Source organism: Chanodichthys erythropterus, chromosome 18 (assembly GCF_024489055.1).
Source record: "Chanodichthys erythropterus isolate Z2021 chromosome 18, ASM2448905v1, whole genome shotgun sequence".
Taxonomy (NCBI): Eukaryota; Metazoa; Chordata; class Actinopteri; order Cypriniformes; family Xenocyprididae; genus Chanodichthys; species Chanodichthys erythropterus.
This window is the reverse complement of record NC_090238.1, coordinates 16,923,600-16,937,010: the sequence shown is the minus strand read 5'-3', so window position 1 is coordinate 16,937,010 and position 13,411 is coordinate 16,923,600. Positions and strand designations below refer to the sequence as shown.

Below are 13,411 nucleotides of genomic sequence, written 5' to 3'. Positions count from 1 at the left end.
CACACACACACACACACACACACACACACACACACACACAGAGTTAGCCATAGAAAAATAGAGGACACAAGGACTCACTGATGCATGGACACACACAGCTGCCCGCAAAATCTCACAAGCCGCTTTCGACACAAACAGGCTCTGAGATGAAGGCCCTGGCTGCCCATAAAAGCCCTGTCACAGCGCTGATGCCTCCCGTGTGTCTGCCGAGCGTCTGCCGTGTGATGGATTCGCCTAATCAGATGATGCTTGAAGACACTTGTGATTCCAAATGGAGCACAATTGATTCGAGCGGCGAGATTGACCTTCAATTAACCTCTTTAGACGACCCAGCATTTTTTCCACCGTTCTTCAACTGAGCCCCTTTAAACTCCTTATTATCCAGTAAATTTGGGCTTCTCAGGAGGGGAAAAAGTGGAAAATGAGCCATAAAGACTATTTAGCACCTCGCTTTATTCACATTCCCTCCACAAAAATGGAGAAATTCATGACAGATCTGGAGAGAATGAAATGAAAGCATGTAAAAACTTGGATGCCAGAAAAAGATAAAAGCTTCAATTATTGCTGATCGGCAAATATCAGAATAAGAGTTATGAGTGTAGTGAGATTTTCATTTAAAGATTTCATTTGAAGAACGCTTTTGCAACCAAATCATGCTCCACAAATAATAATTCAAATATTTCCATTTCCAATATTTTATGAATATTAGAGCTAACCAGATAGTTCTATGCTAAGAAAGTAGAATAAGCTGTTAGCTTCATAGTCAAAAGCTACTTGAAAACACAAAGAAAGGGAAATATTTTATAGCGCCACCTACAAAATTTCAATCAAGCGCCCTTCACGCTACATTTCACGTACAGGTATGCAAAATCTGTAAACCCAACAGAAAGTGAGATATTTTGAATTTTCTCTGCAAAATGTTGGCAGTTTTTGCCATTTCCAAATGTTGTATTTTAACGAACTCCTCCTAGAGCTTTAATCAGATCAATGTCATATTTGGTCAGTCTAATCTAAAGGCCTTTGTGACGTTAAATTGCAAAGATCTTGAGTTTTCGCTGAAGGGCGTGTCTGTGGCGGCCTGACAAAGTTCGATGTTTCGCCATGAAACAGGAAGTTATTGTAACTCAGGCATACAATGTCCGATCTGTCCGAAACTTCACGTTTTATTACAGTCCTGACCTGAAGACATCTACACGGCAGTATTCAGTTACAGTCATAGCGCCACCTGTGGGTAACAGGAAATGACATGTTTTACACTGTGATTAACTCCTCAGAGATTTAACCAGATCAACATAATATATAGTCAGTCTAATCTTAAGGCCTTAGCGATGTTAAATTGCAAAGATCTTGAGTTTTCGTTGAAGGGTGTGTCCGTGGCAGACTGACAAAGTCTGATGTTTCGCCATGAAAGGGGAATCACATTTTTGAGGGCCTAAACATGCTAGAAAACTCATGAAACTTTGCACACGCATAAAGGCCAATTCACACAGCACCGACAAAAGCCAACAAACGCCAACGAACAAGTTGGCCTTTGGATTTAGAATTCTATGAGAAAAAACGGTCATGTTCACACCGCCCCAACAAACCGACCAACGAGTGACGTCTGACTGGGAAAATTCCACAACTACATATGTAACAATGTTAACAATATTGTCAGGCAAGTTTATCATAATAATATAGTATCATATATATTTTCATTGTATTAAAGTATTGAGGCAAAACAAAAATACCTGAAATCTGAAGCGGTTTTTAAACTTTTTTTTTTTTTTTTTTTTTTAGCGCAACCCTTTTTATTAACGAGACCCATAAGCATATACAACCATGTAGCTAAACAAGCCAAAACAAATTATTAAAAACGAGACTGAAGGTAAACCTGCATTGCTCTGGTTAACATTAACTTGCCTCTCTTTTTCGGTGAAGTGGAGCAGCTGCTCTTGCTGAATGGCACGGATTGCACTATGGACTTTTTACAGATTTTTTAAACTGTATTTTATTTTTTATAACGAACAAGCTGCGATGTCACGTTTCCAGTACTTTGTGTGTGAGGCGCAGGCGCGATCAAACGGCTGTCTTTGCAGGGGACTTGCCTCATCGTCATGGCAACGGTTTGTAGCCAGGTCAGATTACGTCAGAGTTTGTTGCCATTTGTTGGAAAACTGTTCACACCGCGCAGACATTCCACGATCCGACAAACGCCGATTAAACATGTTCAGTCGGGTGAAAACCGACTCCGACCAACGCTAACAAACGCCAACAGGGGTTTCACACCGATCCAACAAACTCCAACAGACGAGTTTGTTGGCGTTTGTTGGCTGTTGTCGGTGCGGTGTGAATTGGCCTTAAGAAGTGGTGAAAATTTATGTCTGATATGGGTTTCAGAATTAGGTGTGACAAAATGGTTTGATAGCGCCACCTACAAAATTTCAACGAAGTGCCCTCATGCTATGTTTCACGTATAAGTATGGAATTTGGTACACACATCTAACAGTCGAGTACCTACAAAAAAGATTCCAGGAGCAAAATCTGAAAACCAACAGGATCAAGTCAGATATTTTGAATTAACTTAGCTAAATTTGTGCAATTTTTGCCATTTCTAGATGTTGTACTTTAACAAACTCCTCCTAGAGCTTTAATCAGATTAAGTTCATATTTGGTCAGTCTAATCTAAAGGCCTTTGCGACGTTAAATTGCAAAGATCTTGAGTTTTCTTTGAAGGGCGTGACCGTGGCAGCCGGAAAAAGTCTGATGTTTCGCCATGAAAGAGGAAGCTGTTGTAAGTCAGGCATATAATGTCCAATCTGCCCCAAACTTCACATGTGTGATAAGAGCCCTGGCTTAAAGACATCTATATGCCAAAATTCAGTTGCTTTACACTGTAATTCACTCCCAGAAACACATTTCAATATGCCAAGTGCCAAACATACTAGAAACGTTAAATCATGCAACACTTGGCTAAGTGCTAATGTATGCGATTAACACCATGAAACAGGAAGTTGTTGTAACTCAGGCATACGATGTCCAATCTGCTCCAAACTTCACATGTTTGATAACAGTCCTGGCCTGAGGACATCTACATGGCAATATTCAGTTACAGTCAAAGCGCCACCTGCTGGCAGCAGGAAGTGTGGCACTTTGAAATGACTTTGCCATATTTCTCCTGTATTTACTTGCTTACATGCATGTCACCCACTGTTCACCGTTTTCCTGAGGCCATCGAGTGGCGGTGAGTTCGGGTGCGAGGGCCCTTTCATCGCTGCTTGCAGCTTTAATTAGAAATGGTTTTCAACATTGATAATATTTTGTTGAGCAGCAAATCAGCATATTATAATGATTTCTTAAAGGTGCTCTAAGTGATCCTGGGTGGAGTAACTTCCTGTTGACGTTCGAAGTGTTGTAAAACAAAACAGAGGCTAGCTAGACCCTCCCTCCTCTTCCTCCTCCTCCCCTTCCCCTCGGTGCTTCCTGAAACAATCATGAACGCGCATTTAAAATCATTCTTGTCGGTTATTGGCTGGAGCGTGTTTATTATGTTTCGTGGTCCAGGCATGCTTGTGGCGACTACAGAGACCGCATTTTTTACAGTGTGTTCAGGGGACAGGCAGCTAGCGGATAGCGAGGAGATGTTTGCTGTATGTGACAAAAAATTTTTTGGCCTAAAAACGTGTGACATAACTTAGAGCACCTTTTAGGATCATGTGACACTGAAGACTGGTGTAATAATGCTGAAAATTCAGCATTACAATCACAGGAATAAATGACATTTTACAATATATTCAAATAAAAAAATATTTTTTAATTGTAATAATATTTCACAATATTACTGTGCCTTGAAGAGCATAAGAGACTTCTTCAGAGTCTTATTTTTGAACAGTAATGTACAAACTGTAAAAAAGAATTGTTGGTTTAATTTAACGTAAGTTACCTGGTTGCCTTAAAATTTTGAGTTCATTGAAATTAAAAATTTGAGTTAATGCAATGAAGGTGATTGGTTTAATCAACAGAAACTCAAAATATTATGTTATCTGAACCACATTAATTACTGAAGTTGATTTGACAAAAGAAAAACTGTTGTGATAACAAATCATGAAAATAATTTTTTACAATGAATGCAGTAGATTTGCACACTCCTAGTACAGATGATGCAGTGCCAACAGAAACACATCATAAAACGATTAGTAATGTTTTGCTAAAGTACAGTAAGATCAAAAGCAAGTAAAAATGGAAGAGAAATTATTTCAAAGTTGGGAAATAGTCTATCCAATATCAGGAATATAACTCTAAAAATCAAGACTATACCAAATAAGACTTTAGCAAGCATCAAACCCAAGCACTTGGTCCCTGATGAACGATAAAAGCACATAATCTCTGAGGTTAATAACGGATGTAATTCTCAGGGTAATTACCAGAATCATTAAGCACTCTTTGAGGAGCAGTTGACACAACTACCAATTACGTAACTCGATAATAAGACTAAGACTTTCTTTCCTCCGAAAGTTATGATGTAAGCCGACGGGAAACTTGAGCATAACACAGGTCGAACTCCAAGCCTCAGCTACTGATGAAAAAGAGCCATAATGATTATCAGCGTAGACAGCAGGAAACATCAAGAAAGTCAGTTTGAAGCAGCGAGAGGAGTGATAAATCTCAATACTGACTCAGAAACCCAAAGTCTCCGCCATCTGTTGAATTATGCAACACCCTTCATGAGATTTTCAGCACGTGGGATAATTACAATTACAAAGTCATTGAAACTCAAACTGAGAAAATATTGCCTTTACCCAAGTGTGAGCGGTAACTTTTTCGGAGGGGGGTCATGGTGCATAATGAAGGGGAATAAAAAAAGATCTGAAAGTTTCACGTTTGCAAATGCCCTCATTAATATTTCACCGCGATGGATGGCGGGAATAAAATCGAACTTCAGACTCGTTTTGCAGTGTCACTTCCTCAAATGAATGAATCCATCAAGCCCTGCACATAAAGCACGACGTGAAACGCTCTCTCGCTGCGGCGCGGGTGGCGTGGGCTAAACCGGTGAACGGGGGAGAGCAGAACAGCATCTGGCACCTCAATCCGTGCGACCTTTCAGCAGAGGAAAAGATCAAAGCCATTAGAGCAGGGAGAGGCAGCCACATCAATCAGCGCGTTTGTGTTTTCATGCACACGCAAGTATTAGGAGCTGGGCTGATTGCAGCTGCCATTTTGGAGACAATTAACATTGAGGCTGACATTTCGTTTGAAGAGTTTGGATACTGAGACGGGTTTGAGAGGTGTCGGAGAGGGACCGCCGAGCCAAGAAAAGCAGACCCCACCGTTTGTTGGGCAGTGGTGAAGCCTTCAGCTTAAAACAAAAGCAAACATAATGACATCAAAACAGTCACAACATCATTCGTGTGAATTCAGAACACATTGGACAATCTGTGTGATGTATTTGATGTTTAAAATATTAATTTAGATATATTTAGATATGATTCTGTAGATATGTCAAACGGTATTATGTAATTTATCAGTCATATCATATGGTATCAATATATTGTAAATATTTCAGCTAAAAACTATGCTCACTTTTCAGATTAAAATTAGTGTAAATTCCCATCTAATAATAATAATAATAATTATTATTATAAATATAATAAATGTATTATGTTATTAATAGCATTGATTATTGTTGTTGCTATTGATGATGATGATGATGATGATAATAATAATCAATCTCAACAACAACAATCCATTATTAAAATAATCAAATCTGTTATTATTAGAAAATGAGACATCCAAAAAATGGCGAAATTAATAATAATAAAAAATCTTCTTCTCATTATTAGCTATTATTATTATTATTATTATTATTATGATCAATAGCGACAACAATAACCAAAGCTGTTATTATTATTAGCAAATGAGTAATACGAAATATGCTGAAATTCAAAATAAATAAATAATAATAATAATAAAAAACAAAACAAAAAAATGCGACAACAACAATCAATTATTACAACAATTGAATCTGTTATTAGAAAATTGTTATTATTCTGTTATTAGAAAATGAGACATATAAAAATTGGCGAAATTAGTAATAATAAAAAATCTTCTCATTACAATTATTATTATCAATAGCAACGACAACCAAAGTTGTTATTATTATTGTTATTATTAGCAAATAAGTAATCCAAAATATGCTGAAGTTAACAATAATAATATTAATAATTATTATTATAACCTATTTAAATCTAATTAAAGGTTTTATGTCAGCTTAAATGTTGCCGTCTCTAGGCACAAATGCAACTTTTCAGTCCAATTGTTTTGCTGATAATACAATGTGCAATGAAATTAGAAAAATGTAGAAAAGTAGACTAAAAATTACAAAAAGGTAAATTAGAAAAAAGAGACGGAAGCATTTTCACTAGTAGCCTCAGACTTTTCTTTACCCCACTGTGAGTCAGTCGAACGCTAATTACAATATTTTAAAATATTTGGGCATCAAAAACGGTTCCCTGTGATCTTTTCAGCACTGACGTTGCACTATGCCTGAGGAAAGCGAGACCACTGCTGTTCTTTCTGCTTTCACAGCCTCCGCATCATATAACAGACAGCAGTCCTGGGGCGGCCTTCTCCATTTCAGATTTTAAACTGCTGCTTTAGCACTCTGCTGCTGCCACGTCTCTATCTCTCTGTATCTCTGGAAATGTGCATGATGTAGGCAGCGACTATGGCTCGTGGTGTATCACAAGCCATTAGCTGCTCTGTGCCTGGGGTAATGTCAGATTGAGAGCAGGCAGAATGGTAAGATTGAGTCTGACCTCCTGCTATAAAGCGTTACTACTCTCCAAGAGATGTGGTAAAGCAGACTCTACCCCAGCAAAAACATCCCTCTAACCGCTTCGCCTGGCTCTGAGCGTTATGTGCTTTAAAAGCTGCAAACAAAAGCGAACTCATAATTCACAGTGACATAATCTCCTGGTGGTGAGTCTCTATCAACGACACAATGCTGTGAACAGGGTTCAGGTCTGACTCCACTGACCTAAATACGAAAGCATCACACCTACACTCAAATCTTGTTATTCTTTATTGAGAAACACAAAAGTAGACATTTTAGATGTCTTCACGCAGCTCTTTCTGTACAATGACAAAAAAAAAAAAAAAACTCCAGAAAAGTACAACAAAAGTAGTTCATAAGACTCTTTATGCATAATATATTCTTATATTAGTCTATAAAAGTCTTGTGAAGTCATATTGTGTGTGAAACAAACCAAATCTGAAATCATTATAGGATTTTTTTCCCACACTGTTCCTGTTCCACACAAAATGCTATCATGATTTTAGTGGCTATTGTAAAATAGATTTTAAGTTTAAATTAGTTTTCTGAATGCTATGTTTTTTAATTTATTATTATTATTATTGGTTCATTTCAGTAATTTTTTTGGATGTCTCATTCACTAATAAAAATCGAAGTAATCATTGTTGTTTAATAAGTATTTTTTTTTAAAAAATGTATTATTAATGTTATTGTTATTATTATATAAATATAAAAAACTTACAAAACTGGAATCTTAAAAAAAAAAAAAAAAAAAAAAAAAAAATGTAGCCATGAAATGTCATTATGTGAAAGATTTGCATAAATCTTTTCCACAAAAAACAAAACAAAACAAAAACAAAAAACAGCATATGGTTTGGATGTGACGGTGAGTAAATATTCCATTAATTGTATTTGTGACCAGGACTGATTAATAACAATTCACGCACTCCTATCTATCACGAAAACACAAAAAACGACAAAAAGATGGGTGATGGAAAGATGTATTCAAATCGTGAACCAATTGCCTAAAGATTAATACAGCGCGCAAAAGCTATAATTGCAATATTCTTTTTAAAACAGCGAGCAGTCAAATTTGATTAAAACCCCACACGGCTGACAAACGTGCTTGCCTTTTTGTTAAAACTGTTAATATAATATTCTGTGCCGGGTGTAATGTGATGCCAGAGCTGTTAACCTCAGGTGGTTACCATGCCCTGCTCTCAGAGGTGATGTTACGGGATGAATATATTGGGATGGAGCATCGCTTTGGCAGCATCTAGGTAGAGGCCTCCACTGACAGATGCCAATCACAGTGATGGTTCCGTTTGGCTTAGCCCTTTCCTGCCTGGAGTGTGCTCTGAGGCCAGCTGTCAATCAAAATCTCATACCGGTTCACCGCCTCAGAACGGCCTAACTTTCAGAAGCATGAAAACATGCAGAAGTTAACCAGCAGCACTCTCAGAGGCACAGGAAAATTTGCTACTGCGCTACACTTTACGACTAGCAATTTCTTGTGGCGGATTTTTCCCCAATGTCAACAATGATACTCATGAGAAATCATAAATAAAAGAAAAAACGAAAAGCCTACCCTTAACAAAGTACTGCGACAGTACCGTGGTTCGGTGATTATTTTATTCATATACCATGGCATTTAACTAAAACTGCATGGTATTACCATTGGTGTGGTGCTTTTTTGTACAAGGACTTATCATACCTGTTTTTCGACAGTGCCTCTAACTGCGTGTGAAGTACTTCTCCATCTTTGGCTCTCAAAATGGCTTCCAGGTTTTCTTCTAGAACCTTCCTGCTCTGCCTGACCTGCCTCAGGACCAGTCCTGCATCCTCAAACATTGATGTGGGCGGCTGGATGCTCTTCAGAATGCTGGGTCTGTTTAAAGGAGCAGCCCTGACGGCAATCACATCAACCGGCTCTGGGGGCTGCGAGAGAGGAGGAAAGATTGAGAGATATTGGATGCATTTAAATGACTGTGTATATTTTGAGGGGGAAAACAAACTGTGTTTGTAAGAGTGCCGCTCCAGAGGAAAAATATGATAAATATGTTTAATGGAATGCTGCTATGAGCCATTAGGGGTGAGCGCTGTTGTTCTGTTTTTTTTTTGGTGGTGTTGTTTTTTTCAGAGGCAATCGGAAGCATTTTCAAGACTCAACAATCAGGATTTTTTCTGCTGACAGGCCAGTAGTTCAGATCTTTATTTGCTCTGCCAAAATTTTCAACAGTCTCTCTACAAAACAGATCTTATTACTACTAAAGAGTTGACTTGTGACATATAATATATTGTATTTAATTAATATAGCTATAATTAAACATTAAGTTTTTATATAATTAAAACTTTACATAATCTACTATTATAGTTACAAATTCACACTTTTACTAGAAAATAATGCCATATGTTCATAATTTACAAGAAGTTACACTCTATTTGAACTGATGCTTCTATCACAAATGATTCTTGCAATTCCAACAAAACTCCATCTATCCATATGTTTAAGTTTGCAAAGAATAAACACATACATGTAACAAATATATGCAATAAAGTGATAGTACCGCTAACTGCCCCTGATTTTTCTCATGCTACTGTCAAGAATGATCATTATTGCTCACTGAAACTGTATTGTATTAAAGTCTTGTATATTTATATCATACTATATCTACTCAATTGTGTGTTTTGATCCTGAAAATGATGTGAAACGTGTTCAAGAAAATACTAGCCCGTGCAACTTTTGTCCTGAACCGCTGCGTCTTTCCCTGTAGTATACGTGTCACGTTCCTTCTCGGCAAGCACAAAAGTGGGCAGCCGAGGGTCCTTGGCTGTCTCTCCCTCTCATCCTCTCCTGAATATAAATCTGTCGGAGAGCTCCATAAATCCATTACATGGGCCGGCAGATGCTGCTCTGGCAGGCTCGCCTTGACGAGGGACTCTCTAACCTCAACCCTGTGCTCCTGTCAAACGTTCAGCTGCATTGGAGGCGCTAGAATACTATTAATCAGGCGCTTCGATAGATTTTCTTACAGCAGTACTTTCTGTCCTCATAATATACTGAGCGATATTAAGCAAAAGGGGCATATGGGGCACATTCACAAGACGTTTACGAGATAAACGGTCAATTATATGACAGAGTGAGTTTGTTTGGTTCAAGTATGCAGTGTGGTAATTCACATAATTCAACATTTTCAACACACGTGAATTGGAATCAAAATTGGTGGATGCAATTATTGACGTGGGCAAAAGAAAGAGAAACAATCCTAACAAAAATTTGCTGCGGCTGCATTTGGGAGGGGTGCCGCACATTTATTCTGAAGCCCAGGTGTAAACGAGTGATAACACTGATTTATCGAAGCAGTCTCTGAATAACAGCAGGGCTGAAATTGCAGGATACAAAAAGTACAATTGTGTCGTTCTGTTGTGGATGGAAACTGCACAGAGGAGTAGGCTCGTAAACCTGGAACTGCAGAGGATGGGGTTGCCATGGGAACCTACCATGGAGATGGGGGTTGTGGAAGGAGGTGGGGCCGTGGTGGAGGGGGCGAGATGGCTGCTCCCGCTGCTCTGGGTCGACTTGGCATTCTGCACAGGAAATGCATCAGCAGTCTGGAAGGACATGGATCGAGATGAAGAGTCTTATTTGCAAACTACAAAATGAAGTTTGGACTTCACACATATGCAGAAGAAATTGATTGATTAAATGCTACGTTTTAGCACCAGAGGCAAATTGTGGTACCTATACAACACTTTTTTTTTATTCACAAAATGGCCAAAATTATAGGATATTGCTAGCAGGCACATAACAGCATGCAATGTGAGTGACATTCCATTAAAACAGGCCAGACGGTGAGACTAGTGACTTGGCTTCCTCAGTTCGAGAGAGAGAGAGAGAGACAGAGAGAGACAGACAGCGCCTCTCTGACAGCAGCCAAAGAGCATTCAAATCCTGCATCCTCAATTATATGCTAATGTGTCATTTGCTGTATGTTACATTATTCTGGGCTGATGGAATTTTTCAGCCGCAAAAGACGTGCCTGGAAACTCAATGGCTTATTGGGAGAGCGAGGGTGACAGTAATGGATGGAAACAGGCAGTGGCACATTTGGTAAGAACGAAGAGGCGCTGTAATTTATTAGTGTGGGTGGCAAAGGGAAGAAACAATTGAAGAAATTGGTGTCTGGTCAGTGAGACATGAATGTGTTGGCTTGATTTCATCAGTGGTCCCTCTCCAATTAGATTAACTCGATCCGGAGCTCAACACTGGGACTGTCATTGGGCCACTTTAAATGAACAGTAACCTGCTGATCAATGGCAGGAGTTGGACTGGGTGTATATTATATATATATATATATATATATATATATATATATATATATATATATATATATATATATATATATATATATATATATATATATATATATATATATATATTAGATGTGTAACGGTACATGTATTTGTTCTGAAGCGTCACAGTATGGACGTCATGGTTCGGTGCATACAGTCAGTGACAGCTGATCCACACTCCAATCCAGAACGGGGTATGTGAGGTAATGCAACACTGTTTGCTAACCTATCCATCTTACCTACCAAAATGCACAGAAGAAGAAGCAGAGACGATCGATGCATAGATATGTTTACATGTAATCTCTTAACCAGTGTTTCAAACGCAGAGAGACATCAATAAAACAGTTTGAGAATAATATCTCTTGTAGCATTAAATTTACCTCAGGCAAGTCATTTATTGTCCACAGCATTTTAGTTCACTAGAGAAATGAACTCTAGAGGGAAGCATTTCACTAAATATATGAACTACATTAGCTTATATATTCAATATATTTACCTTACCTGTTAGTAATGTCTTAATTATTTAATATATGTTTAAATAAATTGGTCATGAAAACAAGTAATGAAAGTAATTGTGTAAATGATCATATTTCAAAAATGAATTGGAGTAGAAAAATAATTGGAAAATAATTTTATAATTAGATTTAGAAGTTAATGCAAAACCTGCCTTATGTGCAATTTACATGTTTATTTTTTATTTGAGTGTTGATTATTATGTCTAAATATAAATAGCAAATGCATTTAAGTTTGGGCTCTGTTGTTAATTGTAACCTTTAATATTACAGTAATGTGCAAGAAAGGGCTCCCTGTATATAGTTTACAGCATTAGCTGGGATAGATTTTTTATCCTTGAGAAAATGTTAATTATAATTAGATTTATTTAAAGAGAGAGCCACTCTCTTTAAATAAACCACTGTTTAATAAAAACAATTTTATGTTGTTTTCTCCCCCCTATATATATATATACACACACACATACATACATACATATATATATACATACATATATATATACATACATATTTATATATATATATATATACACACACATACATATATATATATATATATATATATATATATATATATATATATATATATATATATATATATACACACACACACACACACACACACATATATACATATATGTATAATAGAGAGCGAGAGAGAGAGAGAGAGAGAGAGAGACGGACAGACAGATAGATAGACAGACAGATGAGGCTATTTTGTCTGTATGCTGCAAAATATATATCACAGGCTGAATTTTTCTGCAAAGCCGCTTTTTAGCCATCGACCTGTTTAAGAATATTGACAAATTAGTACAAGACAGCAATTCAAGTTTTAATTGGTTTGGCCAAGACTGATAATGCCACTGCAGAGATCCATTCTAGTAACTAAACCAAAAGCAGGACTATCAGAGTGTGAAAGTTAGCATTGATTTCTGAAGCTCTCACCTGCAGTAGACTCCTCATCTCATTTTTAAGCCGCCCCAGATCCTGCAGCATCTGACTGGCTCTTTGCACGGCCGAACTGGAGGAAGCCACATGTATATGTTCTTCATGGTTCCCCGGTTCGTTCTGTGGATTTATGAAAGCTGGTTCTTCTAGTTGTGTACTTCTAGTAAGAGCAGCAGATGCTTTAGGTTGCATCTGGCTTGTCCTGAGAAAATAAAGGCAGCAAAAGGTCAAATTACTTACAGTGGGTGCATTCATACATTAAGGAGTCTCAAAATCCCACATTTTCCAAACTATCAGTCTTATTCAATGTACTGCACAGTGAATTACCATATGGAGTTCAGCTAAAGGACACTAAGGTTGTACACCTTATTCATCAGAGGAGGATGAGCACACACCCTGAAACACTGCCGGAGGACATTGGCTAATCTGCCCTATGCTCGCACTTCCCGCTGTCTGTCTGAACAGCTCAGCGTTTACACCACATTTCACATGAGCAGTATCAGGCGTAAAACTCGAATCAGCTCAGATTGAAGTTGAAATATGTATTTATACTGGCACGTCTGCATGCTGTAATGAAGGGGCCTGAGGGCCCTCAGCTGAAGGGGTTCATTGGGTTCCAGCCAAGGGCTTTTAGTCTGGACTGTTTTCACAGTCTTGGGTTTGCCAGTCAATCTAACATTACTGTGAAGGCCATTTGTCCAACACTACAGTGCTTGTCTAATGTTGCGGCAATTAATCACCCGGAGACGGGTTCAGTTTGCCAAGATCATGCTAACCAATTTGAAATGATACAAAAGACACTTTT

The 13,411-nt window shown here is 37.8% G+C and overlaps 1 protein-coding gene across 2 annotated transcripts in view; it reads right to left on the bottom strand.

Moving 5' to 3' along the window:
• Window positions 1–13,411, bottom strand: part of kiaa0586 (KIAA0586 ortholog) — a 152,013-nt gene that overhangs the window by 81,970 nt on the left and 56,632 nt on the right. For both annotated transcript variants that reach the window (XM_067367071.1, XM_067367072.1), the window contains exons 10-12: window positions 12,604–12,808; window positions 10,295–10,405; window positions 8,508–8,731 (exon numbers count right to left, since the gene is read on the bottom strand). In XM_067367071.1, coding sequence (XP_067223172.1) covers window positions 8,508–8,731; window positions 10,295–10,405; window positions 12,604–12,808 — 540 coding nt within the window. The remainder of the gene's footprint in view (window positions 1–8,507; window positions 8,732–10,294; window positions 10,406–12,603; window positions 12,809–13,411) is intronic.